The sequence below is a fragment of the Cervus elaphus genome, chromosome 1 (genome assembly GCF_910594005.1).
Source record: "Cervus elaphus chromosome 1, mCerEla1.1, whole genome shotgun sequence".
Classification (NCBI taxonomy): Eukaryota; Metazoa; Chordata; class Mammalia; order Artiodactyla; family Cervidae; genus Cervus; species Cervus elaphus.
Window position 1 is genome coordinate 29,740,426 of NC_057815.1, and position 25,586 is coordinate 29,766,011.

A 25,586-nucleotide genomic window follows, 5' to 3' on the forward strand; every position below is an offset into this window, starting at 1 on the left:
TCATCTGACTCAATTTTTTTTTTTAAAGAAAGCAATTCTTTTTTTTTTTTTTTTTTTTTTGCCTGTGTGGTGTCTTAGTTGCGGCATGGGGGCTCTCTAGTGGGGCTGAGTTGCCCCTCGGCATGAGGGGTCTTAGTTTCCCTGACCAGGGATGGAACCCACAATCCCTGCATTGGAAGCCGGATTCTGAACCACTGGACCACCAGGGAAGTCCCTCATCTGACTCAGTTTAATCCCTGCAGCTCGTGACGCTAGAAGACGCAGAGGACAGTTTCCAGGCAGGTTAAACATGCCTCCAGGCTGAAGGGAACCAAAGGGCCTTAGGAGGCAACACAGGCTGCCGGTTGAGCCAAAGTTCTTAGTCCTTCTCAAAGGGAGATTGGATTTTTCTCCACAGTTTCTCTGAATTTTCCATCTGTACCCTTTTGCTGCAAATTGGCAAGGCTATGAGCACAGTCCTGGGCACATGTCTGGCAAGTCTCTTGCCCCAAGACAACCTGGGCAGTCTCTAATACAATCTAAACTGGAACTAACACATTCAGGGTCCCCACAATACTTGTGATCAGAGATACTCAACCTTGGTTTTCCTGCAGAGGACTCTTCATGATCTTTGGAAATCAAACAACTCAAATGTAGGGGCTGGAATTGCTCAGAGAAAAAGGCAGGAGTTAAGCACCTGTCCGCAATAATGGGGGTTTCACACCAGGAAATTGAAATGGGTAGAACCTTGTTCTACAAGCTCACCTCTGGTCAGAGTGGTGAAGACATTTATAAATCAGCCCCTTCTTAAAGATAAGTTGTTTGGTAATGATTTTGCATTAAAAAATCATTTCCCTTTTCCAGACAGGAGCTTATGTTATTTTGAGATCCTTTGCCCATTTAAAAAAAAAATATGACAGTAAAATTACATATCAATAAAAGATATCATTTGGGAAAATTGCATTCCTAATCTTCCTTTCCATGAGCTCAATCCTTAAAAAAGATAAACTGTGACTTTATGTAACAGAAAATTGCAACAATGTTCTCCTTAGGCATTTCTGTAATATGTCTATACTGAGGGTGTTTGCTGTTTGCCTGCTATGTTATATTTGTCACTCTCCCCCAGCCACCCCCATCCAGCTTGTACTGTAAAGTGTACAAATACACAGTGTATCTTTGGTCTACCATCTGAGCCTCCTAAGCAGCCTAGAGGACATGAAGTATTCAGCAAATGAATATTAATCAAAAACTCTAAAGGCAGATCATCCTACATTTTGTGACCCATCTGAAAACCCTAAGCTTATTTCATTAGGCTTATTTTCAGGTGTTAAGGGACAATATTTGTATTGAAAACCTGGTCACAAACACCAGTCTCATCTCCAGATAGCAGAGAAAATTCTAGAACAAAGATTCCTGGCAGAGCCCTGCCTCCTTGGGGATTGAGAGAGAACACCTGCAAAGAATACCTGAAACATTTATGAAAACATTGAGTGGAAAGAGGCCTCCTTAGAGGAGAAAGCTGAGGTGGTTATGACTATAGGCCCTAAGGCTGGATTGTGGCACATCAAGACCCAAGTTCATTCCTGGCTGTGTGACCTTGGACAAGATGTCAACCTCCCCAATCCTCGATGCCTTCCTCTGTAAAATTCCTTTGGAAAAAATAGATGTGCACTTCAGCAGAATGTCTAGAGCAAAAGCATTCAATGAATTTTAGCTGCTCTTGTTATATTATGATTATGGTACCACCCACGTCACATACACAGCAAATTCTGGAGACTGTGCAGTGATGTCCTTCCTCAGGTTTATCCAGTTTCCTACCAACTGAGTCTAGCCCTCTATTTCTCCATTCTGGGAAACACTGAGACAATCACGGTAAATAACAACCCCTTCGTGTTTATAAGACATGGTCACATATGCTTCCCTATGCGACCCCCCATAACAACTCTGAAAATAAACGAAAATGACCTTGTAGCCCCATTTTACAGGTGAGGTAAAAAGAGGTTCAATGACTTTCCCAAACTAATAATAGGTACACTGGGACTTGAAGCAATATCTTTCTCTCTGTGTCTCTGGGCTGAGAAGAAAGTGTCTTGGTAAAAAGACCATCCCCCTCATTTGAGTTCTGGACTGCCATGTTCCCTGGTGTATGCCACTGGCCAAGATTTCCTGCCATCACTGGGAGCACCAGGATGGGGATGATTTCTCCTCCACTTCCTGTGATTCCTACTTGGCTGCCTTCATTCTGAAGCCTAAGCATCTGGTATCAGTCTCTCAGCCTGCCTGAGATTGTACTGATGATGGGTGTTACTAGGAAGCACCTTCGCTGGGACAAATCACACTGTTTCTACACACAGAACTCTCCCACCTGACATCTTTGTCTGCTGTAAGTATCATCAGCATTCTTACCCAAGGCAACTCTGAAAGGAAAGGAAGTCCCAAGAAGACATCAGCCTGGCTGGAGGAGATGGATAAACATCAGGGGTGAAGTGTTTCTGTTCTCTGAAAGGTCAAGGCGACTCCAGCTTTAAGCAGCCAGACCAGACCCCTGGGCACTGAGGCAATGGATTTGAGCAGCTTGCATCCTTTCGCATGAGAAATAGCTGCTGTGGGACCGTTCCTTTCTGCTCTAGTCCACAAAGTAGAGAAAGGCTCTCCTAAAGAATCTGGCCCAGGGCAACTGTAATGACCTAAAACCATAGAGCCAACCCTGGATGTACATCTGAATTCTATATGAAGGTTTTATAAATACTGATGCCTAGACCAGTTCAATCAGAATCTTACACCCGAGATCCAGGCATCAGTATTTTTACAGCTGCATTGATATACATCGTACTGTGTACATTATATAATTGATATGCAATTAACAGGAGATAGTGAAGGGCAGGGAAGCCTGTGTACTGAAGCCCATGGGGTTGCAAAGAGTCAGACACAACTTAGGGACTGAACAACAACAGTCATATTTTAAAAAAACTTTGTCAGCATAAATGTACATCCTGATTCATCACCATAACCAAGATAATGAGCACAGACATCGCCTCCTAAAGTTTCCTCATGCCCTTGGTAATCCTTCTCTCCCTTCCCCATCCTATCCCCAGGCAAACATCGATCTGCTATAAATTTGTTTCCATTTTCTAGGATTTTATAAAACTTGAATGGCATACTGTTTTCTTTGGTCTGACTTCATTCACTGAGAATTGTTTTGAGATTTACCCATGTGGCTGTGTGCCAATTGCCTTTCACTGCTGAGTGGGATTCCATTCTGCTGCATGGATACACTGAAATATCTTTATTCATCTGTCACGGACATTTCAGTTGTTTCCAGTTTGGGATCATTACAAACAAAGCTGCTCTGAACATGCATGCACAAGTCTTTGTACAGATGCGTGTTTTCTTTTCTCTTGGATAAATACCTAGGAGAGGAATGACTGAATCATACAGCAGTATATATTTAACATTTTAAGATGCTGCCAAACAGTTTTTGCAAGTGCTTGCACATTCTACATTTGCATCAACAGAAAATAAGTGCTGCAATTGTTCCACATCTGCATGCTTCTGGCAGGGGTGTGTGTGTGTAGTACCTTTCGCTGTGATTTTAATTTGAATTTCCATAATGATTGATGATGTTGAGCATCTTTTCATGTGCTTTCTTCTTTTTTTGACATATGCATATCTTTTTTGGTCAAGCTTCTGTTCATATCTTTGGGGACTGGACTTAAGCATCTGTTGAAAATAAATAAAATCTCTTGGTAATTCCAGTGCTTAGTCAGGATTAACCACTACCATCTTACTGGAAAATTGAGGGCAAACCTCTCATGTTAATCATGTGGAAACTGAAATCGAGGGAGAGATTGGATTATTTGTAAAGCAAGGGAAATGGAAAGACAGCAAAATCACCCTTAGCACAATTATGGCCATTCGGGAGCAAGTTCTTCATTGCAGAGCTACGGGCATCATCACCATAAGGTAGACAAGGTGTCTATTTGTGTTAACACTTGCTGGTCCTTGTTCCAACCTGACCACTCATCATTTCTCTTAGTCATCTGAGTATTTGTTCTATAATAAACATTTGAAGGAATTGACAATTGACTTCTTTTAACCAAATTTGTAGCAGTTTTATAACCAGTGAAAGGGAAGGGAAAATAGTCTTAGGGCCTACACATATAGTGTTAACTATACAGCTCTAGAGGACTCCATTCACATAGACATGATGTACAGGGCACAATCTGTACAACCTCGTATGGTGACCCTGAAAAACCTTAAACTCTAAGATCTAGGTTCCAAGTCTCACCTTCTAACTGTCTCATCTTAGTTAAGTCAGTTGAATCTCTGAATATTGCTTTAAAATCTGTACAATTTAGATAATTAGTATTCACAGGAATAGACAGAAATGAAATGAGCTTATGTTAGGGATTAGCAAACCCAGGTGGCTAAAAGAGATAAAGCAAGTAACTTAAATGAGCCAAGTGGTTCAGAGGGATGATCAAGAAAAGATGGGGCCCATGACAACTGTCTACTCAGTTCTAGATGATTATGGCCTTAGAAAAATGCTGGCCCAGAGTTACCAGAGCTTTTATTTTTCTAAGAGAAGTCAGATACCAAAACAGGTGGTGTTCATATGTCCACTGATAAATATGAAAGGGCTTTATAAATCACAATGCACCTCATATATTGAAAGGGCATCACTATGTTTTAAAATATTGAAAGGGCATCACTATGTTTTAAAATATTGAAAGGGCATCACTATGTTTTAAATCCATGAGGGTCTATTGTAGGTATTTATCTTGCACCACCTCCTTCATCTTTCTTATGACACCACCACCATCACACGCTCCATGACCCAGACTGGGTCAATCATCTTATCATATCTTCCTGGCCACAGGGATTGATCCAAGATAGACCTTACTCAACTGGGCAAAAAAATAGAAAAAAATTAACTCCCTGGGGATTGTCCTAGCGGGAGCTAAAAATCTTCCCTTCCTCTCTAGACCTGAGGCCAGAAGAATGAATATCCAGAGCTGCCTGTGACCACGCTGTATGAGGAAAGACTCTCTACTCGAGGGGACAACACAGAACAACAGGGTGTAATAGTGTTCACCGTCATGTGAGTCACAGACATCCAAAGACCCTCTCCAAGCTTCTGTTACAGGATCCAGTAAATTTGGGACTGGGCTAGCTTCAACGGGGTTTCTGTTGCATGCAACCAAAGAAATCCCGACAAATGCATTTTGCCATCTTGCAGCACAATGGCAGCAGATGTGTTTTCGCTGATTTTCAGGGCGCCCTCATGGTATCTGATTCCTGGAGAGACGTCACACAACGAAGAAGTAAGTCTTGAAAGAGGAGATGGAAAGGTGACCGTGGTGTTTCAGGAGAAGCTAACCAGGGCTGTGTAGAATTCTCTCTGTTGGTTTGGACACTATACCCCGAGGTATTTTCTCATATTTAAAAGCACATATGCAGGCTCTGATGAGCTTCTGGAAGTGATAGCCTTCTAGAAAGGGATTTATACTAGGACACATGTGAGATTGAGGGGAACAGCATTATGATTATTTTATTAAGTTAACTGAAAAATAGAACTGATTTGTAGACTGGAACACTTCCATCAGCATTTTAATACAATATGTTCTTAAGCTACATGGGAAACCAAAACATATTGAAAGCCACTTTGTTAAAATTTGGGTTTTCCTGGTGGCTTAAACAGTAAAAAATCTGCCTACAATGTAGGAGACCTGGGTTCAATCCCTGGGGCGAGAAGATCCCCTGCAGAAGGGATGGGCTACCCACTCCAGTATTCTTGCCTGGAGAATTCCATGGACAGAGGAACTTGGCAGGCTACAGTCTATGGAGTCGCAAAGAGTCAGACAAGACTGAGTGACTAACACTTAACTTCCTTACTTGTTAAAATTTGCAAAGATAAAGCATTGTCGAAGGAGGTTGAAATCTAAGTTCAGTGTACATTCACCTTAGAAGCAAAACAACATCAGAATCTCTATCACAATCAGAAGTTTCTTTGGTTGGAGTGGGATAGAAAAAGAAGTGTTAGGTAGGTTGAAGTTTGACAGCATCGAGCCAAAAATAATGAAGTGTTCATTTTACAGGGCGGGTGATGGAGCCTTTGGATTTGGAAATATTCAAAGTTCAAGTTGCAAGGCCTTCCTTTCTCCTGGTGAGGAGTCTCGGGGCGAGGTCAGTGTCTGTCTCGGTGATTTTTCTTTTCCTGGTATACGATGGCTGAAAACCTTTTCGTGCTGGAAAACACTTTTTCTGTATATGTTGTAAGGCCCTCGATTGGATTCTGCAGTTGTGGTGTGTGTGGCCAGCTTAAGTGAATGCATGTTAGTTGCTCAGTCATGTCCAGCTTCTTGCAACCCCATGGGCTGTAGCCCCACCAGGCTCCTCTGTCCATAGGATTGTCCAGGCAGGAATACTGGAGTGGGCTGCCATCCCCTTCTCCAGGGGGTCTTCCCAACCCAGGGATTGAACCCGGGTCTCCTGCATTGGCAGTCAAATTCCTTACCAGGCGAGCCACCAGGGAAGCCCGTGTGGCCAGCTAAGGAGAGCAGATTTTATTGTTCCCAACCATGCCTTTCATGGTGGCATTACACAGGCAGCTGGAATTCAGGCACGGTGGGCATGCTTATACTGGAGAAATTGGCGAACATTCCACATCAAGGTGGTCTCCACCCGCCGTGAGCTGGTTGTTCGACATTAACTAGCACACTGCAGGTGATGAGCCTTGTTGCTTTTCAGGTGTATATTTCTACTTCGATCTACTATGGGCTGATCGTCTATTTGACAAGTAGAGAGCAATTTGTTGTATTATTTCCCAGATCTCAGAGGGTTACCACACTTTGTCCCCAGACCTGGAAACACAGGGCTTGCCTGGGCCAAGCTCCAACCCCGTGGGAAACTGGTCTAAGCAACCTCCTGATCCTCCAGCAGAGTTTCCGCCACGCCTTTTACCTGGCAGAACAAGTCCTGTGTGTGGGACTCCATCTAGCTGGTAGGAAGGATTTCATAGGATCATCTATTCTAAGTTGCTAATAGTAACACAATGGGCTAAATCTCCTTGGGCTGTTTGTATTTTCAAGAAAACAGACAGCTGAAGGGAAGAGAGTCAAGGGGAGAGATTTCTGGCAATACTGCAGGCTGCTGGGGGGAGGGAGGTGTTATTTGGGAACAATGAGTGTTATATTTCTTTTTTTTAATTAATTTATTTATTTTAATTGGAGGCTAATTTCTTAAGTGCTCTTGGGTTGCTTGCCACCTAATGGTTCTCCTGCTCGTCAATTTTGCAAGTCTGGGAAGAACTGATGACAAGAATAACAATTGTGACGGTGATAACAGTGACAATGTTAATGATGTTTTGCCATCGTTCCCATAATGTCCCAGGAGATTTCCCTGACTTTGGGGGAAGCCTCAAGGAGTAGAGAGAAATGGCTAGAGCTTAATCTCTGTGAGGCACTGATGTGAAAGTGCTTCTTGAAGAGCAATTTGACAAGATCCTAAAGACAGTCCTGTGATAGCATCCAGAAAAGGTGCAGTGACTCACAGGAAGCGAACTTGGGTCTCCTGGGGACCACATGCATCCTCTCCTTTGAGCAGCCTGCTCATTCCTCACTCCTGGAACTTTCACCTCCCTGGAAGCTTCCTTCTGGATGTCGAGAACAGGATACACCTGGATATGCCTCGTCCACAAATAGGTTGGGGAATCCGAGACTGGAGACAACCTTCGGAATCATAAACCCAGGAGTGGCCGTCTGCTGTTGTCCGGGACAGTGACTCAGGGGCAGACCCAGACTGACCTCCCGTTGGCAGGCTGCCAGGGGAGGTCTGGGTGCTTATATCATTCCTCAGAGGCTCCCCTGGGACTTTTCACTCTATGACACCCATTTCTTGTTCAGCTCTTACTGTTTATGACTCATATGCATTTTCTTTTTATTACTTTAGGGACTCGGCTGATTCATACCAGGAGGAAAGCAAACTGGCTTGAGGTGAGTTCAGAGTCAGAATGAAGATGCGCTGCATTGAGTTTAAGGACGCAGGACTTGGGACTTCCCTGGTGGCCCAGTGGCTAAGACTTCAGCTTCCAATGCAAGGGGCGTGAGTTTGATCCCTGGTGGGGGAGCAAAGAGCCCACATAATCTGTGGCCAAAAAACAGAAGTAATGTTAGACTTTTAAAATGGTCCACATCAAACAACAACAAAAAAAGTGTCGGACTTCACTGGAATTGACATGCGTACAACACTAGGCATAAAATAGGTGACCAGTCAGAACCTACTGTGGAGCACTGGGAACTGTAGTCAGTGCTCTGTGGCGAGCTAAATGGGAAGGAAATCTGAGAAAGAGGGGATATATGTAAACATAGAGTTGATTCACTTTGCTGTACAGTAGAATGACACAACATTTTAAAGCAACTACATGCCAACAAAAAGTAATTAAAAAAATAAAAAGGACGTCTGTATCTTGGAAAAAAAGAAAGAACACAGGACTTAAGGACAGACAAGAGGCAGAATTCTGAGGCCCTGAAGTTAAGAGCCTTTTCAGGGCATGGTGTTCAACACTTACTGTCAAACTCAAGCTTTGGCTAAGCCATTTACACTTTCTGGATAACTGCTTTAATTTTCATTAATATCTATTCACCTTTAAAAAAAAAAAACTATGTACTGATTTTTAAGATAAAAGAACCAACTCTGGAGACTTCTATAATAATACATCTTTCTATTTCTATAATACTTAATAGTTTACAAAGCATATTATCTCACTTGATCTTTTTTTTGTGGGGTTGGGGGTGGGGGTTCTTGCTACGCAACTTGTGTTTATCTTAGTTCCCAGGGATTTAACCCAGGCCCTCGGCAGTGAAATTGCAGAGTCCTAACCGCCAGGCCACCAGAGAATTCCCCTCATTTGATTCTTACATAAACTGTTTGAGGTTTGTATTTTTATTTTCCACCTTTCACAGATAAGGAATTAAAGTTCACAGAGATTTGGAGACTTTCCCTAAAGTGTCGTAGGTAGACTAAAAATCGAACCCAGGTATGCAGAATCCAGAGTGCAGGTTTACAAACAAATAAAACAAAACCCTCACGCGCTATACCATAACTCTCGGAAGAAGCACTGTAGTGTTTCAGGGAAATTTGACCTTGAACTCCTTTTTGCTCTTTCAAAGATGATTGAAATCCTGAAGGCTCTTGTAAGGACAAGCCCTTTCCTGTAACACAGAGTCTTCAGGATGGTTCTAAATAGTGATGTTCCAAATCAGAGTAGCATTGATCCATACAGTCCTGGATGGAACTTCTCTTTGCCCCCACAAAGTTAAAAACAAAAACAAAAACCTCCACTTTTTAAAACTGCTTATTGGTCCACCTTAGCAAGTGCGCCCTTCTCTATTTGAAACATAAAGAAATACTCCCCAAGGGACTCAACTCCTGCTGTCAAAGGCTAAATGACTGTGGATATACCTGTCAATACTCTGGTGAGTGCAGTGTTCAGGAAGATCAGATGAATTGCTCCAGATGAAAGTACTCTGCAAACTCTAGGGTTCTATGTGGGTGAGTTTCCCACCTTCAGATGAAAAGAAAGCCAATAAACTTGTTCAGATGGGCAAGGAGTGTCCAAACTTATACTTGTATTTAGGAAGAACTTATAGACATATATGAGAATCTTAACGAGAACTGGCTTGAAATACCTCTAGGTATCACCTTGCCTACAAATTATACCCCCATCACAAATTATTTTCTTTATTCTCAATAATGCTTTTTATTAAGCACCAGGGCTTCCCTGGTGGCTCAGCTGGTAAAGAATCTGCCTGCAGTGTGGGAGACCTGGGTTCAATCCCTGGGTTGGGACAATCCCCTGGAGAAGGGGAAAGGCTACCCACTCCAGTATTCTGGCCTGGAGAATTCCATGGACTGTATAGTCTATGAGGTTGCCAAAGAATTGGACACAACTGAGTGAATTAAGCATGAATTATATTTTCTATACTTTTTATTTCTCATAGCTATGCTTTATTCTGTACACATTTCCACTGTACATCACACATTCTCCTCTTGCTTTCACGGTAAACAAATGTACAGCAGTCCTCTGGCTCTGGTTTTACAGGTCTTCCCTGGAGAAGGGTGTCAGGCCAGTTAGACACATATAACTCTGGGCCAGGCTGGTCCCACTGCCCAGGAGCCTTCAGGTCATGTGTAAGTGCCCAGGAGGCTTGACCCCTGCAGATGCAGCAGCCTGAGCAAATGTCCAGAGGAAGGGGCTCTGGCTGGAAAAGTGATCTCTCTGGGGAGGTAACTAGATCAAGATAAAAAGAGGCAGAACTTGTCCTGAAAGGTCAAATCTTAGAAACCAGGAAGGTACCTAATCAGTGCTTCAGTTACAGTGGTAGGCAGAGGGATGAACAGATGCTGGACAAAGTGGTCAAGAAGTGGGACTTGCCAATGAAAAGGGTTGTTTAAGAGCTAAGTCCACGAGCTCTGGGCATCCACCAGCATGACTAATTTTAATGTTTGAATCAGAGTGATCCACTAAGAGGGTCAAGTTAGGACACGGAAGATACGTAGACCTCTTACAATTTCTTAGTTATTCATCAAAATTATCCCTTGGTTCGTCTGATTAGTATGGATTCTTCTTTATAAAAATAATCTCTTATTTTTAAAAGGTGTGTGATCTTCAGTGATAGCAGGCGGTTGTATAGCCTACTCAAGCCTCCAAAGTCCAAATGTGTTGTCAAGCATCCACTTTGGATGGGATGCGATCACCCGAGTATGGCACTTCAGCTGACAGGCCAGGCCTCTTGGAGGTTGTTCCTGGTTCGTGTGAGTTGGTGGGGAGGATGGGCTGCTCATTCTAGGGTAAGATCTAAGGATTAACTGAGGGTATCCAGTGATCCTACCTAATCAATACTCCAGAATCAATTAATCTTTGGGGACAAATGCATAATGCTTTAACTCACAAGAGGCTGACTATAAATAAGGTTGACTATTTACAGGGAAGGTCATCATCCTTTTCAGCCTTAATGTGTACACACTCTGGTTAACTCTCTTCGAAGTAACAGGGTTCCTGAGAAACTGAATCTGTTATAAAACTATGGACTTAGGAAGGAAGGGTCTGGAGGGGATATACTTCTCTAGTCCAGAGACCAGAGATGCTCACGCCTCCCTTCCTGAGCACACGCACTGTCATGTCCGACTCTCCGACCCCAGGGACTTCAGCCTGCCAGGCTCCTCTGTCCGTGGGATTCTCCAGGCAACAACACTGGAGTGGGTTGCTGTGCCTGCCTCCAGGGGGATCTTCCTGACCGAGGGATCGAACCCTCATCTCTTCTGTCTCCTGCATTGTCAAGCAGATTCCTTACTACTGAGCAACCTGAGGATCGCTTTCTTAATAGGTGCTAAAAACAAGTGAGTTCTTGTTCTCAGAATCCCCTTTCTAGACTCTAGACCTCGCCAGTCTCTGCAGATACACTGACACCACCAATGAGGCTCTGGATTCCTTCCTTCTCATTCCCGACCTCAACTCCCAGGCTGTACTTTAACCCTCCGCTTCCCAGCTCTGATCCAGAAACGTCCTGATGTCTAAAGCAACTTCGTCATTTCACTCAAGATGTAGAGATATTGTGACCAACAATAGCATTAACATTTACTGGGCACTCACCATGCGACAGACATGGGGATGATGCTTCATCGTCATTAACTCATTGAATTCTCATAACAATTCTCTGAGGTAGGTAGTGATAACTAGCCCCATTGTATAGACAAGGAAGCTGAGGCTTTGGGGAACTTCCCCAGGATCCCGTGGTTGTTAAGCAGTGAAGCCTGGACCGGAGCCTCAGTCATTCTGACTCCAGGGTCTGGGCTTACATTAGGCAACACGCCCTCCAGGAGTGACCTTGATCCTCTGCCGAGAGCCTCTGATTATGAACACCGACTGGATGGCACACATTCAATGAAGACAAGTGGTCTCAGTGCTTTCTGGTTTGAAATTTAGGCTTAAAAATAATATTTTATTTAAAATGGATTACCAATAAGGACGCACTGTGTAGCACAGGGAACTCTGCTCAATGTTATGTGACAGCCCGCGTGGGAGGGGAGTTTAGGGGAGAATGGGTACGTGTGTATATATGGCTGAGTCCCTTTGCTGTCCTTCTGGAACTATCACAATATTGTTATATATACATAACTTATTTACTCATTTATTTTCAGCTGTGCTGGGTCCTCTTTGCTGTGAGGGCTCTTCTCTAGCTGTGGCAGCAGGAGCTCCCCACTAGTGGTGGTGTGCGGGCTTCTCATCACGGGGGTTCAGTAGGGCGAGCGCTTCAGTAGCTGAGCTCATGGGCTCAGCAGTTGCGGTTCCCGGGCTCTAGAGCGCAGGCTCGGGAGTTGTGGTGGAAAGGATTTGTCGCTCCGTGGCAGGTGGGAGTTTCCCAGATCAGGGGTCAAACTCACATCTCCTGCATTGGCAGGCGGACTCTTTACCACTGAGCCACCAGGCAAGCCCCCTATCACAACACTGTTAATGAGCTATACTCCAAATTAAAAAAAAAAATAGGTTTGAAATGTAATTACTAGAAATCAAGCCATGATCTGGGAGAATATACTTAGAGAGAGAAACAATGAGAATCCTGAGAACCCATTTATGAAGGCCAAGGAGTCCACACTATGTGGCTCCTAGTGTAACATTTTGAAAACTCGGTGTGTGACAAGTTTAGGTGAAATGCTGAAAAAGACACCAAATCACACATAAGACCCTGCCCACACTGAGAAGGCAGTCAAGAGCTACTGCCATCCCCACCCTAGCACTGGGTGCCCACTGAAGGCCACAGAAGACCACCTCCCTCCAAAGACTGTGTTGTTTCTCACACTGGGGGGCAGGGGGGTCCTAGTGAATAAAAAATTTAGAGTGTTCCTGTAACTTCCTATGTGATTCAGAATCAGTGAAGCAGGAGGTTGCTGGGTGCTTCAAATATTTCATGTCCCAAATAGCTTTTCAGAGACATAACATGGAAAAGAAGTTCCAGGGCCTATTTCACTGACCTAACCTCTCTGTTTTCTCATGTATGATTAAAAAATTTAAAAAAAAAAATCCAGATGGGAGTGGAAATGGTTTGAGTTAATGTCAATCAAGAAGAAAATGGAAAAAAAATAAAAATCAAAGACAACCCCCCAAACCTCATTCCAGGATTCTCCCCCTCTATATATTTTCCAGAAGAGCTGACGAGTTGTCAACAATTATTTTATTGAGCATTGCAAGGTGCACAGCATTGTACATAGCTTGAAAATGTCAAATTGAGTCATCACACCCTTTATCAAGGCTTCCCCAACGTCCATGTTTTGTGGGTTTTCCTGCTGTGCTCCAGGGATGCTAGTACCATTGCAGGCTTACCACGATGTGGTCCATGGATCAGCTGCACCACGTCCTCCCCACTAGATATCTGAACTCCTCAAAGATGGGATGCACGTATTGTCAATCTCTGCAACTTTGATGTTCAAATACACACTGGATGGATGAATGACCAGCGTTTCACACTAGTTCCTTCTCCAGATCCCTTCATCTGCATTCAGGGGCAAGTCCTGATGCTGAGTGAGAAGCGAACACCCAAAAGGCACAGTGGAACAGAGGAGTGTCCGAAGGCCTGGCTGATCCAGACTAGAAAATCAGCTCCACAATGATGAAGAGCTGGCTGACCTCTCCAAGGGCCCAAGAACATAGCAGAGCCACAGAAAAATCTTCAAGCCAGAGATGGAGCTCATCAACTCAAAATCCCACCCCAAAGGCCAAAGGGGCTCACTGGGACGGACCAGCGGTCTGGCCACCTGCCGGAGCCGGTGAACCAGAAGCACAAAGGCCAGCAGTCCAGAGTGGAGGCTCTCAGCCACCTACTAACCTTGGGGATTAGCTTTCCCTTTATCATCCCTTTCCAGATTTCAAAAAAGGCCACACCATAATAAATAAATAAGACACTAAACAACTAGAACTGAAAAGGAAGACATTTTCGAATGGTTCTCGAGAAAAGTTCAGATGCCCTGCTCCTTGCATGGTGCCAAGAGGCTCAAGCTGCCATAGATGGCCCCCATGGGCCTTTCGGGATGCAGATAGGTACTCTGAGGGGACATAGTTCCTCGGGAGGCAGAAAGCATACTGGTGAGCATGGACAGCTAGTTGCTTCATCACATGGGCCAAACCCATTTAATTCATCAGAGTCCAGTTTGTTCAATGGATGATGGAGAAAACCCGGCCCTAGACCAGGGAGGCACAGATCTGACATCTGAGGTGTGAAGGGACCCGAGCAGAAGACCTTGGCTCCTGGTAGACCTAGGGTCAACCATCATTAGCATCAGGTGTCAGCTTCCTCATCAGAGGCGGCTTTGGTCAGGCCGAGCTTATCTCCGGTCAGACCATCTCTCTGGTCCCCTCTGAAATTCCTTTTCTTTCATCTGGCAGGATTCTACCTGACCCATCAGTACCAAAGCAAACCCTTCTCCTCCATGGCTCCTCACACTACTGAAATGAAGGAAAGCCTGACTGCAGATTTTTACGGTCACCAACAGAAGTGTTGGTAAAATACTGCTTTAGAGTCTTAGATAATCTAGTGCACTGCTTGCTATGACAGTTTCATGGTCTGGTGTCCTACTACCCTGCCTCACGTAACAAACTGATCAGGATGGCAGCTTGCTGGCTGCCCTGCTACTTTGGGTCCAACTCCATTATTTTTCTGCAAAAAGTAACTCTCATCACAATCACATTTCTTGGGCATCAACTTGATGCCAACAGTTCACCCATCCTTCTCTCCTTGCTGCCTTTCTGGACCCCAGGTCTCTGCACTGAACTTTCAGATGCACGGTGGCCTGCACCCCCAAATCAGTAGCTTACACTGGGTCCTATTCTACCTCACACGAACTCTTTAGAACACTCAGAAAAATCCAGGTGACTCCCTCTGAGCTCTGGAAGGCAGAGCAAAGTTTGAGAACTTCAGCTTCCTCCTGTTATCATTTTTCAGTGCAAGGATTAACATGACAAGTGCTTGATCAAAAAATTGGAGATTAGCTCCCATAAATTACTTGCTTTAATGGGATAGTTATGTTTTTTAGCATCAAACACACTATAAAAATAATTTCCTGAGATAATGATTCTTAATCAAGATTATATACATATAAACTTAGATATATATGTCTATGGATTTTGTTTTCCAAGATGGCCAGAAAAGTTATAATTTTCTGACTATTTTTTATACCTTTATACCAAAACCACCATTTAAGGACAGAAGTCAGAGCATTTTACTGTATTGGGTACTTGCTGGAAGTATAAGAAAGACTGATCTAGTATTTTGCAGAATATGAACTTCTGTATTAGCTTAACATGTAGGTCTTTGAGCTCCATCTTCTCAGCCAGAGATTTAATATATGTCAAGTTAATCCAAGCTTAGCTAAGGATATCCTCAGACCTATGGCACCTATTCAGAGCAGAGGTCTGATCTTTGCACTCCCTTTTTTATACCTGGGTAGCATTCAAGGGGCAAACAATCTTAGTCCTTGCATTCAGAATTTGTTATGCCATATTTGCATATAATGTTTACCATTAACTCAAAGGAAAAATGCAGCAAAATTCAACTTTGGAGAAACAAAACAACCTTATAGATCCTCAGGAGTCATGGAAAGCTAAGGGATATAACAGATTCTATATCCTAAGAGAGCTATTTCAACAAGGAAATGGTCTGCACCTCACCAAGTCAAGCTGAGTTGGGCAGAAAGAGAAGCAAAATGATAACAAATTGGCCAGGAATACTTATATCAGTTTTGTCTTGAGTCTCAGAGAGTAATAGCAGGAATAAATTCCTTTCTACTTTTCTCAGAAACAGTTGGGTTTAAAGTGGTCCTCCTCCAGATTCTCCTTCTGTTATTTTTACTGATCACAAATGAACACCAGCATCTCTCACATGGTCTCCTGTATCAGAGTGACTGACTGAAGTGGACGGCTTGGAAGTTCACCCACATCTGAGCAGGCAACCTACACATAATCCCACCCTGAACATGTCTCTTGGGTCAAGTTGAAACAGGCAGACACCCCCACCAAAGGCCAAAATATAACTGACGTGAACAGAAACCCATAGTATAGACAAAATATTCCAGCTTTCTCTATTAAAAAAAAATCAAATTCACTGGGACCGGGCACTCATTATTTTTTTTTCCTATAACTCCCCAGGATTGTCAAAAGTAATCTTATAGCCAACCCGCTTGCAGACAGTAAAAATGACCTGAAATAGACCACCCATGGTGCCAAAAGCCGTGTCAAAGAGCAGAGAGAGGATGCCACCAAGGCCCATGGCAATGTCCCTGCAGACGATTGGAACTGCGCCTATGGTGTACACGGGGAACGTGGCCACGTCCACAAGCACCCGGACAGGGACCCCCACGACGCGGCAGACCACCTTCAGCAGGCAGCAGAGGATCCGGAGCACAGCCCTGGTGATCCTGACCGTGACTTTGAGGACCTTCCAGGGAATGCTGCCCAGCTCCTCCCCGATGGTCAAGAAGTAGGTGATGGTGGCTGACCCCAGGCGATAAAGGCAACTTTCTAGACCGTTAATCACCTGCTTCGTGACATACCACAGGACATACACAGTGTACTTCAGGATCCCGAAGGCAAGGTAATAAATTAACTGGCAGAGCTTGATGAGTGGGGTAGCGACAAAGCCCAGGAGTCTTCCCAGAAGGCTACTCCCTTCCCCAGATGTCTCGGGAGGTGGCAGGGCGGACCTGGCGCCCCTCATGCCAGAGAGGGTCCCCGAGCCCCTCTCAGAGTCCAGCCTCCGCTCCTCATCCTGGACTTGGTTAACCACCTCCAGGATTTTTTTCATCTTCTCCGTGTCTTGGTCGGTCTCCCCACAGTTGTTCTGGAACAGCTGAAGGGGGAACGGAAGCAGCTTCTCCAGGTCCCTCAGCATCACATCCTCGATGACCTCCCGGTCACCGGTGTGCTTGACAAAGCCCATGGCCCAGCCTCCCGCAGGGACTGCGCAGCAGGCCGCCAGCCAGACGAACTCCGGGATGCTCACTCTGTCTTTGACCTTGAGGTCCGAGGGCACGGCGCCCGTGATGATGTAGAGATCATCCCCGCTGCCACACTGCGGGGTCAGAGCTCGCTCCATCAGGCTGTTGAGGTTCACGTACCACCTTTCCTGGAAGGACGGGGTCATCGGAGCCGCGTTTGTGAGTGTGAAGGTGGCCGAGTGGGGGTCACTGCTGAGGGAGAAGGGGTAGAGCTGCCCGGTTCGGTAATCAGAACCCAGGAAATCTGCATTCAAGGCTTGGTTGCTCCCCAGTTTGTTCACAGACCTGACGGCCTCGGCCTCATCCGTCACCTCCTCCAGGCTGCTGTTGGGGTCATCAATCTGAAAGGAGAGAGGGAGGTTGAAATGCGTCCCTGTTCACAGCAGACCAGGGACCCTCGGACCGTTCTGCCCAGACTCTAGTGAAGTCCCGACTAGACACACAGTTCCAACACTTTGGTTTGGAAGCACATTCTCACTTCGTCCTAATACCCCACGACCCTAGTGTCTGAAAGCATCTTTCAAGCCAGCTATATCCTCTTCCACTCTCTGTATATTCCACTCCTGTCCTATAGTAATGACCTATCACACACTCACACAAATTAAGAACACCACTTTTCAATCTGCTGTGGGTTTATAAATGTCATACCCTTTTCCAGGAATGTTTTCCCATGAGATTCAAACTGACTGTAAAAACGAAAGCAAGGGGAAAAGCAAATCTCAGCAGGCCCGTAAAAATCAGAACTGGAATTCAGATAATCAGCCACCAAAGTGAGCTGCAATTTAAAGAACGTAGTCTTAAGTGGATTTTGCATATTTTGGGATATACAAAGAGCAATCAACTCTAATCAGAGAATTTAAATCAAATAGAGGGACATGTATAGATTATTGTCAGTTATATTAGATACTTCCCAGGCCAAGATAAAATTAGACCAGCTGCTCTTCAAACTTCATCTCCTCATAATATTTGCAATTATTAACAATGCATTTTCTGTGTAGGCCAATTGTTGAATATCAATAATGACATATATATCTATATCTATCCCTCTTAGTTCTGCTCTTATTCATTTTAAATTCAGCAGTATAATATATATTTCACTTTGCCAATCTAAATAGGTGAAAACAAAGAGCTCAGGATTGGCCCAAAACTGTTTTTAGCTCCCAAATTACACTATAAATTCCTTGACACCATGGACCCTGTACATAGGACCCAGTCAAGGACTGACACATACTAGAATCTCAACTTATTGTTTTTTAGTCACTAAGCCATGTACAACTCTTTGTGACCCATGGACTATAGTCTGCCTGGCTCTGTCCATGGGATTTTCCAGGCAAGAATATTGGAATAAGTTTTCACTTCCTTTTCCAGGGGATCTTCCCAACCCAGGAATCAAACCCATGAGTCCTGCACTGGCAGGCGGATTCTTTACTACTTGAGACTCTCTGAGATCAGTATTAACTGATCACTGCAGTATTTATAATAGCAGGAAGTTGAGCCAACCTACATTTTCAAAAACTGGGAACAGTTAAATAAATGGTGTTATATCCATCAAGGAAATATCTCAAAGCCATTAAAAAGCACTTGTAATGATAGGGAAATATGTGCTATAATTTTGAAAGGAAAAGGCAGATTGTAAAATTAAATGATAATAATTTTTTAAGCCTAAAAATGAGCAAGAAAAAAGTTTGAAACACATGAAAATGTCCACTATGGCTGATCGACTCCCAAGGATACAAGTGATACATTTTTTTCCCTTGTTTTCTTGTTTCTCTTGGTGCAACTGTTACCTACATCAACCCACAAATTATTTATATGTTACTTTCAAAAGGACAAAAAGCAATGAATTAAAATAAGTAAATCTTACTAATTGATTCCCTCGAGTTGGTGCCACTTGCTAAACCCAAGAGGGTCAAGGCCATGTGGACTGCTGTACCTCACGTGGGGAGGGCAACCCACTCTGCATTTCTCCAGCTCTGCAACAGCAAATGCAGGCATGCTCATGCACGCATGTGTAGCATTAGTGAGGGCAACGGATGAGCAAGGTGGTGAAAGCAGGAGTAGTCATGAAAGCTAATGGAGTATTCCACAGCCTCACCTTTTAAGGTCGTGCCGTCCCTGCCCCCAGACTTCAAATTAGAAATGATCCTGGATGGTCCCCACTCCCACCACACCCCTACAGGACAGAGATAAAAAGCTCATCCATTTTGCAAAGCTGCCCTTGCTCTCCTATAGCCAGAAGATACAACCCATGGAAATATCTGCCTCATTTCTGAATCATGAGATCAAGATACCACAGAGCCAAGATTGTAGGGTCTTGGGTGGAAGGCCAGGAATTTTAGGGTGCCTGCTTATTCTCCCTGCTTACTAGGGTACTGTTTCTGCATTTAGCCTGGTGTAGCTTCTTTATCCCATCTAGAGGAAGCCTGGAGCTGGGTTTTTTTTTTACTGGTGGCCATGTGACAGAGCATAGGGCAACACACTGGTTCATCTTCTGTCCAAGAGCCACCCAGGGATGAAATAATGCCTCCAAGGACAGAGGGCAGGCTGGAACACAGAGAAGAGAGATTCTTAGATAAAGAAGGGGAAGGAACCAAAAAGGGCCAGGCAGGAAAAGAAAAGGGGAGGGACCCAGAGGGATCGGGTAGAGAGGGAGGTGGGAGGGGGGATCGGGATGGGGAATACATGTAAATCCATGGCTGATTCATGTCAATGTATGACAAAACCCACTACAATAAAAAAATAAATAAATAAAATAAAATAAATTTAAAAAAAAAGAAAAGGGGAGGGATAAAAGAGAGGGGGAAGTAAAGAAGAGAGTGAGATTGGGGCGGTGTGGGGGGAGGGGGCGGTGGGCAGTGTGAGCAGACGTGGAAGAGACAACCTACAACATCGTGCTCTTAGACAGAAATCAGGATTGTGGGTTGATTTACTCCCAAACTTCAGATCATGGTCTCCCGTGGCTAAGGTCAGAGGACACTAAGCTGGTTGCTTCCTCGTCCTCTCAGGCCACTTGAGTTCAGTGGGCTCCAGATATCTGCAATAATGGAGTCTCTTCTGCCCACAGCTTGCAGGTCCATGGGAGTGGGCCAGGATGAACTGAGGCGACTGCCGAGCACGTCTTCCTTTCCCTGGCCTTCTTCAGAACCCCACATCCATGGTCACTGTATTGTTATGAACCCCAAATTGGCCCCATGGTTTGATGACAAGGTAGAATATAGTGTTTGAAATCAAGGTGGAATGTCTGCATCTGGTACCTATATAGTAATACACAGGAGGTCAAGGACGAATTTTTCTTAACTACCAATTAAATGATTTCAATATAATGTTACAGAAGGTCTTTTTTTTCTACCTGATTTTACAGGTGGGGAAACTAAAACACAGAAAGGTGAATTTTTCCAAAGTCATCCAATAATTAGCAGGACAGAATCTGAACTGAGGTCAGTCATTTTATTCCTAAGGCACACATTCCTTATGATTAAGCCATGCTTCCCCATTTAACGGACACTGCTCTACCAGTGTTCTATACTAGAGAATAGAAAACCTAACAAAAAGAGAAATCACAGTCCCCTTTTCTCTCTGTGACGTGGAATAAATGAAATTCCTAAATCCACAGGGAGAAAAGCCGATGTCTGAGCGCCCTGGCGCTGCAGTCCCCAGAAAGAAGGGAGAGCGGAAAGGAGAGGGTGAACGGGCACGCGTGCAGACCGGCCCTCATGCTTCCTTTCTGCTTTGCCCAGAGCACATGGAGGCAGAACCTCCAGCCTCACAAGCCAAGGAAGGTGGCCGCTCAGGCAGCAGCAACTGGCCAGAGGAGTTTCCAGCTTGCACCCTTGCGCTTAGTCGCTCAGTCGTGTCTGACTCTTGTGACTCCATATACTGTAGCCTGCCAGGCTCCTCTGTCCGTGGGATTCTCCAGGCAGGAATACTGGAGGGGGTTGCCATTTCCTTCTCCAGGGGATCTTCCTGACCCAGGGATCAAACCCACAACTCTTGCATTGCAGTCAGACTCTTTACCGACTGAGCTATGAGGGAAGCATACTACTACCCTTAGAAACTGGGCAGCTGGCTGGTCTCCCAGAGACGCTGGTTCTATTAGCACCTTACTTGGCTACTTGCTTTTTTTCTCTACACCAGCAGCTGTAACAGAGAACAGTGAGCACAGTAAAACTCCACTGAGAAAAACTGCCAGGCATTCTAGGATTGTCTTGCCTGGTCACAGTTCAGTACAGTGTTGTATATAATGTACATAAATCAGTGTGGATGCTACCAGTCAAAATTAAAACAGAAAATAAATAACAGATTTCTCAAGGCTTATCTAACCTAGTCTTATGAGGGAAGTTGCTAAGTTGTACCTGACTCTTTGCAATCCCATGGACTATAGCCTACCAGGCTCCTCCATCCATGGAATTTTCCAAGCAAGAGTACTGGAGTGGGTTGCCATTCCCTCCTCCAGAGGATCTTCCCGATCCAGGGATCGAAGCCAGGTCTCCCACATTGCAGGCAGATGCTTTACGTCTGAGCCACCGGGCAACACAGCGTTAAATCTCTGACCAAAATACCAAAGAATGTTATATGAGAGCATATACTGATCTTCAATGAACTCTCTGTTCTCTCCTCTGAGGATCCAATCACATCAAAGCCTCTCTTTCTATCCTCTCTATCTTTTTTGTGACTTATGTTCTTTTTCATAGTGTTGTGCATTAGTCATTCTGTCATGTCCAACTCTCTGAGACCCCATGTACTGTAGCCCTCCTCCATCTATGGACGCCTCCAGGCAAAAATACTGGAGTGGGTAGCCATTCCCTTCTCCAGAGGATCTTCCCAACCAGGGATTGAAGCCAGGTCTCTTGCATTGCAGCCGGATTCTTTACCATCTGAGCCATTTATATCTTATTAACTCTCTATATTGCATTCCAGGTGAGTCCCTAGATCTGTCTTCCAAATCACTAAGTCTCTCCTTAGCTATGTTTAGTTTACTACCTACTTTGTTGAGGTTTTTTTCTTTTTTCTTTTTGTTTCTCATTTCAGTGACTCTTCTTTCTTTCCCAGCCTTTCTATTTGGTTCTATTGAAAATTCTGTTGTTTTTCCTACTCTTGAGAAATTCTTTTTTTAAAATCTTCCCGTAGTTTAGAAATTCTTAAATTCCCTTTAAGATCTGTTGTCTATTTTATTCTGCTTTTCAGTTTACTTTGTTGCTCCTATTGGTTGACTTTGGGGTGGTATGTATACTTAAGTGCTCTGCAATTTTTGCCCATGAGTTTGTCTTCATAAAAGGTCCATGATGGTCTGTTGAAAAAAAAAAGACAAAAATGGAAACAAAAACAACTCTAATAGGACTGCATTTGCAGTTGCCTCTGCTGGAGCTCTAAAGAGTTCATTGATTCTGGACTAGCTTCTGAGTTATTTTCACAGGCTAGGGTTTCCACGTGGAGAAAGCAGTGCAAATTTGGACCCATACAAAGGAAAAATGACAGCTTCAAGCTTACTTCTGGAGGTTGACTGTTTCCACTAATGACATGGTGTAGGCAGCTACTTCCTATAATAACTTGCAGGTGGCTTTCCTGCCTGGTTCACCGAAGCTGCGACAGTTTGCTAGCCCCGAGCTTTACCTGGAGAGCTTAGCTCCAGACCCACGTCATGAATAGGTTATGCAACCGTGACTTCTGTCCACAGGCAGTTTAGAGCCCTAGCCCCTAGCTTCCATGTGTCCTCCCACACACAGCTGTGGCTATTGATTTCTTATATATTTCTGGCACCTGAAAATTCCTTCTTACTTTTTTGCTGAAATATGAATTTAATTTAAATATATAGATAATATTTTTAAAATTCAATATTTCTATGTGATTGCAGTGGAAGGAGAGGAGCCGCACAGCTGCCCAGGAACTTTGTCTAAGGTTATAAAGTTTCTGCTAAAGCATGCCTTGTTTACTTTTATAACTCACTATAGATTTATCATCTCCAAATGTACTTATTTTGCTTAAATCTCCTTTTTTTCTATTTAGGCCACCTCCTGTTTGGTGTAAGTAGAACAGTACCTTCCAAGACCTTTCTCTGATGTGTCAAGAACTCACTTTACAGGCTGAAGTCTCTCACTAAGAATAAGACACAAGGACTCCCAGCCCTTTGCCAAAACACACCAGCCAGCTTACAACCTGTTTGGTTTTTATTTATTTTTTTACTAATTCTTTTGCTTTATCTATTAGCTATAATTCTCTCATCTCTTCGTGTAGATATTTCTCTTATTCAAATTCATTTCCATTGATTTTGTATTTGCAATTTTTGGTTTTTATTTATTTTTTTACTAATTCTTTTGCTTTATCTATTAGCTATAATTCTCACATCTCTTCGTGTAGGTATTTCTGTCTTATTCAAATTCATTTCCATTGATTTTGTATTTGCAATTTGGAGTCATTAAAAATGGATATTCCATTATGAAATCACTCTACCATCTCATCATAAAACGTATTAAATCCCAGGGCCTTATAACAGTCTGCTAACTGACCTCCACTGGGAGAAACGTCCATCACGATTTCTACTTCCTGTCTTAAAACCTCTTTTTAAACTTATGACAAAACTTTGTTTTGATCTCAAGATGATACAGTTCTAACGTCATTTGTTAAAGAATCATCTGAAAGTTTAAATAGAACCAGTTAAAATAGCTCCCCCCATCATCAAGCTTACTAAACTCTACAGAACAACCATTATGTCTTAGTAGGCTCTCCCTTTCTGAAGAAACAGCCAAGTGTGTGTGTAACTAAAATATCTGACTCGTGTATGGAAAACTGTACTGAAAACAATAAGAATATTTAAAAGTCGAATGCATTGAGACACTGTCACATAAAGGGCAGGTGTTTTTTGTTTTTTTCCAGGCTCTCTGCAGACATAGTTTAATGAGCTGGTTACTGCAATTACACTAAATTACCAACAACACTGCTCCCTAAAGACAAAAATACAGCTATGATGTAAGAGGTAATTTCAGATTACAGTTTTTGGGTTGCCCTTGCCCTTTTGCAAGCACCACTAATCTTTCTCTTTGGTTTCTCAGCAGACTCTCTGGGTGAAGGGACAGGTACAAAGCTTTCTGTGTAATCTCCCTCCCTGTTGACGGGTCCTCCTGGGCTGCCAGTGTAACTTGATACAGTTCCTGGGTTTAATGGAAAATCTTTTTTTTTTCCTAATTGCAACTTGTTAGGTAAGTTTTAGAAGAATGAGCACTCCCCATCCACCAGCATCTTGCCCCATAAATAAGTTTATAATAAATTCCTTTTCTAATTTAATACCAAGAAAAAAACCTGTTTCTCTCAATGAGTTGGTCTGTTTATGTTAGCAGACAGCCAGAGCTACTTAAACCCATGGGATTTTCTTCCCCCTCCTTTGGAATTAAATAAAAGGAGACTTTCAATTTTCCTGCTAATATGCATGGAAGAAAAATAGACTAAGAGAAAACTGAGAAGGATAATTGGAGGGGAAATAGGCATCCATTCAACAATATGTACTGAGCCTATTTAGGTGTGAGCGCTACTGTAGGAGAAAGCAAGAGAAATGATAATAAGAACAACAACCAGCAACACTTACTGAGTACTACATGGCAGGCACTGTTCTAAGAATTTCACATGTACTAAATCAGTAAGTAGCTCCACTAAGTACTCACTCATCTAAACCCACAAAAACTAGGTACTATTATCATTTTTTGACAGGTGGAGAAACTGAGGCACATCAAGATTAAGTAGCATAGTCAAGGTCACACAGTTGGTGAGTGGTAATGTCACAGCGTGAACTCAAGAAGACCAGTCCCACAGCTGCTGCTCTGAATCCCTGCTTCACATGCCTCCAAATGGCATCAAGAGACTCACCATCTACTTAGGGAAGCAAGACACAGACACACACAAAACTAAATAGGAAACCAAGGAAAAACCACGATGTACTGCAAATAAAGTTAAGTACCAAATACATGTTTTGAAGAAAAAGAGCAATCAGATTCCAAAGGAAGGAAGGACACCATAAACAGTCAGAGAAGATAAGATATCTTTAGCTTTTGGAGAAAACAAAAGCTGAGGCAGGGTTAGAAGGATATGCAAGGTTTTGATAAACTTAGAGAAACACAAAGGTCAGTAGGGCTTAAGGAGACATCTGCACAAAGGCTTGAGAGATGGGGAGTGAGAGAAAATGGGACTCTGGGTAAGGAAAAGTTTTAATTGGGAGGGATAGCAGGGGACCAGATTATAAATGATCTGCTATACAGATAACTCGTCATAGAATAATCACAACTAAAGCTCACCGAGTGCTCTCTAGGTAGTGGGCACCATGGAAGGGTGTTACAGGACATGCCTTCTTTAATCCTAATCCCTACGTCCTCCTCTGCAGAAAGCATAACGTAGGCTCAGTCACTGAGTAGCGTGTGGATGTCACGCTGTCGGTGAGGGAGGCTGAGTTTGCAAACCCACGTGGTCTGACTTCAGCGACCATAAAGCACTCCAGCTCCACTCTGCTCTCTGGGTCCTTTCAATGCTGCGTTTCCGAGTCTGGACTTGATCTGTACACAGTGGACATTCCCTGAGGC

General features: G+C 43.7%; 1 protein-coding gene across 1 annotated transcript in view; it reads right to left on the reverse strand.

Annotated features, from left to right (window-relative positions):
- Positions 1 to 13,193: 13,193 nt before the first annotated feature.
- The window catches only part of ENDOD1 (endonuclease domain containing 1), a 32,837-nt gene continuing 20,444 nt past the window's right edge, over positions 13,194 to 25,586 (reverse strand). Inside the window, exon 2 of the mRNA XM_043898001.1 lies at positions 13,194 to 17,366. Coding sequence (XP_043753936.1) covers positions 16,164 to 17,366 — 1,203 coding nt within the window. The 3' untranslated portion in view covers positions 13,194 to 16,163. The remainder of the gene's footprint in view (positions 17,367 to 25,586) is intronic.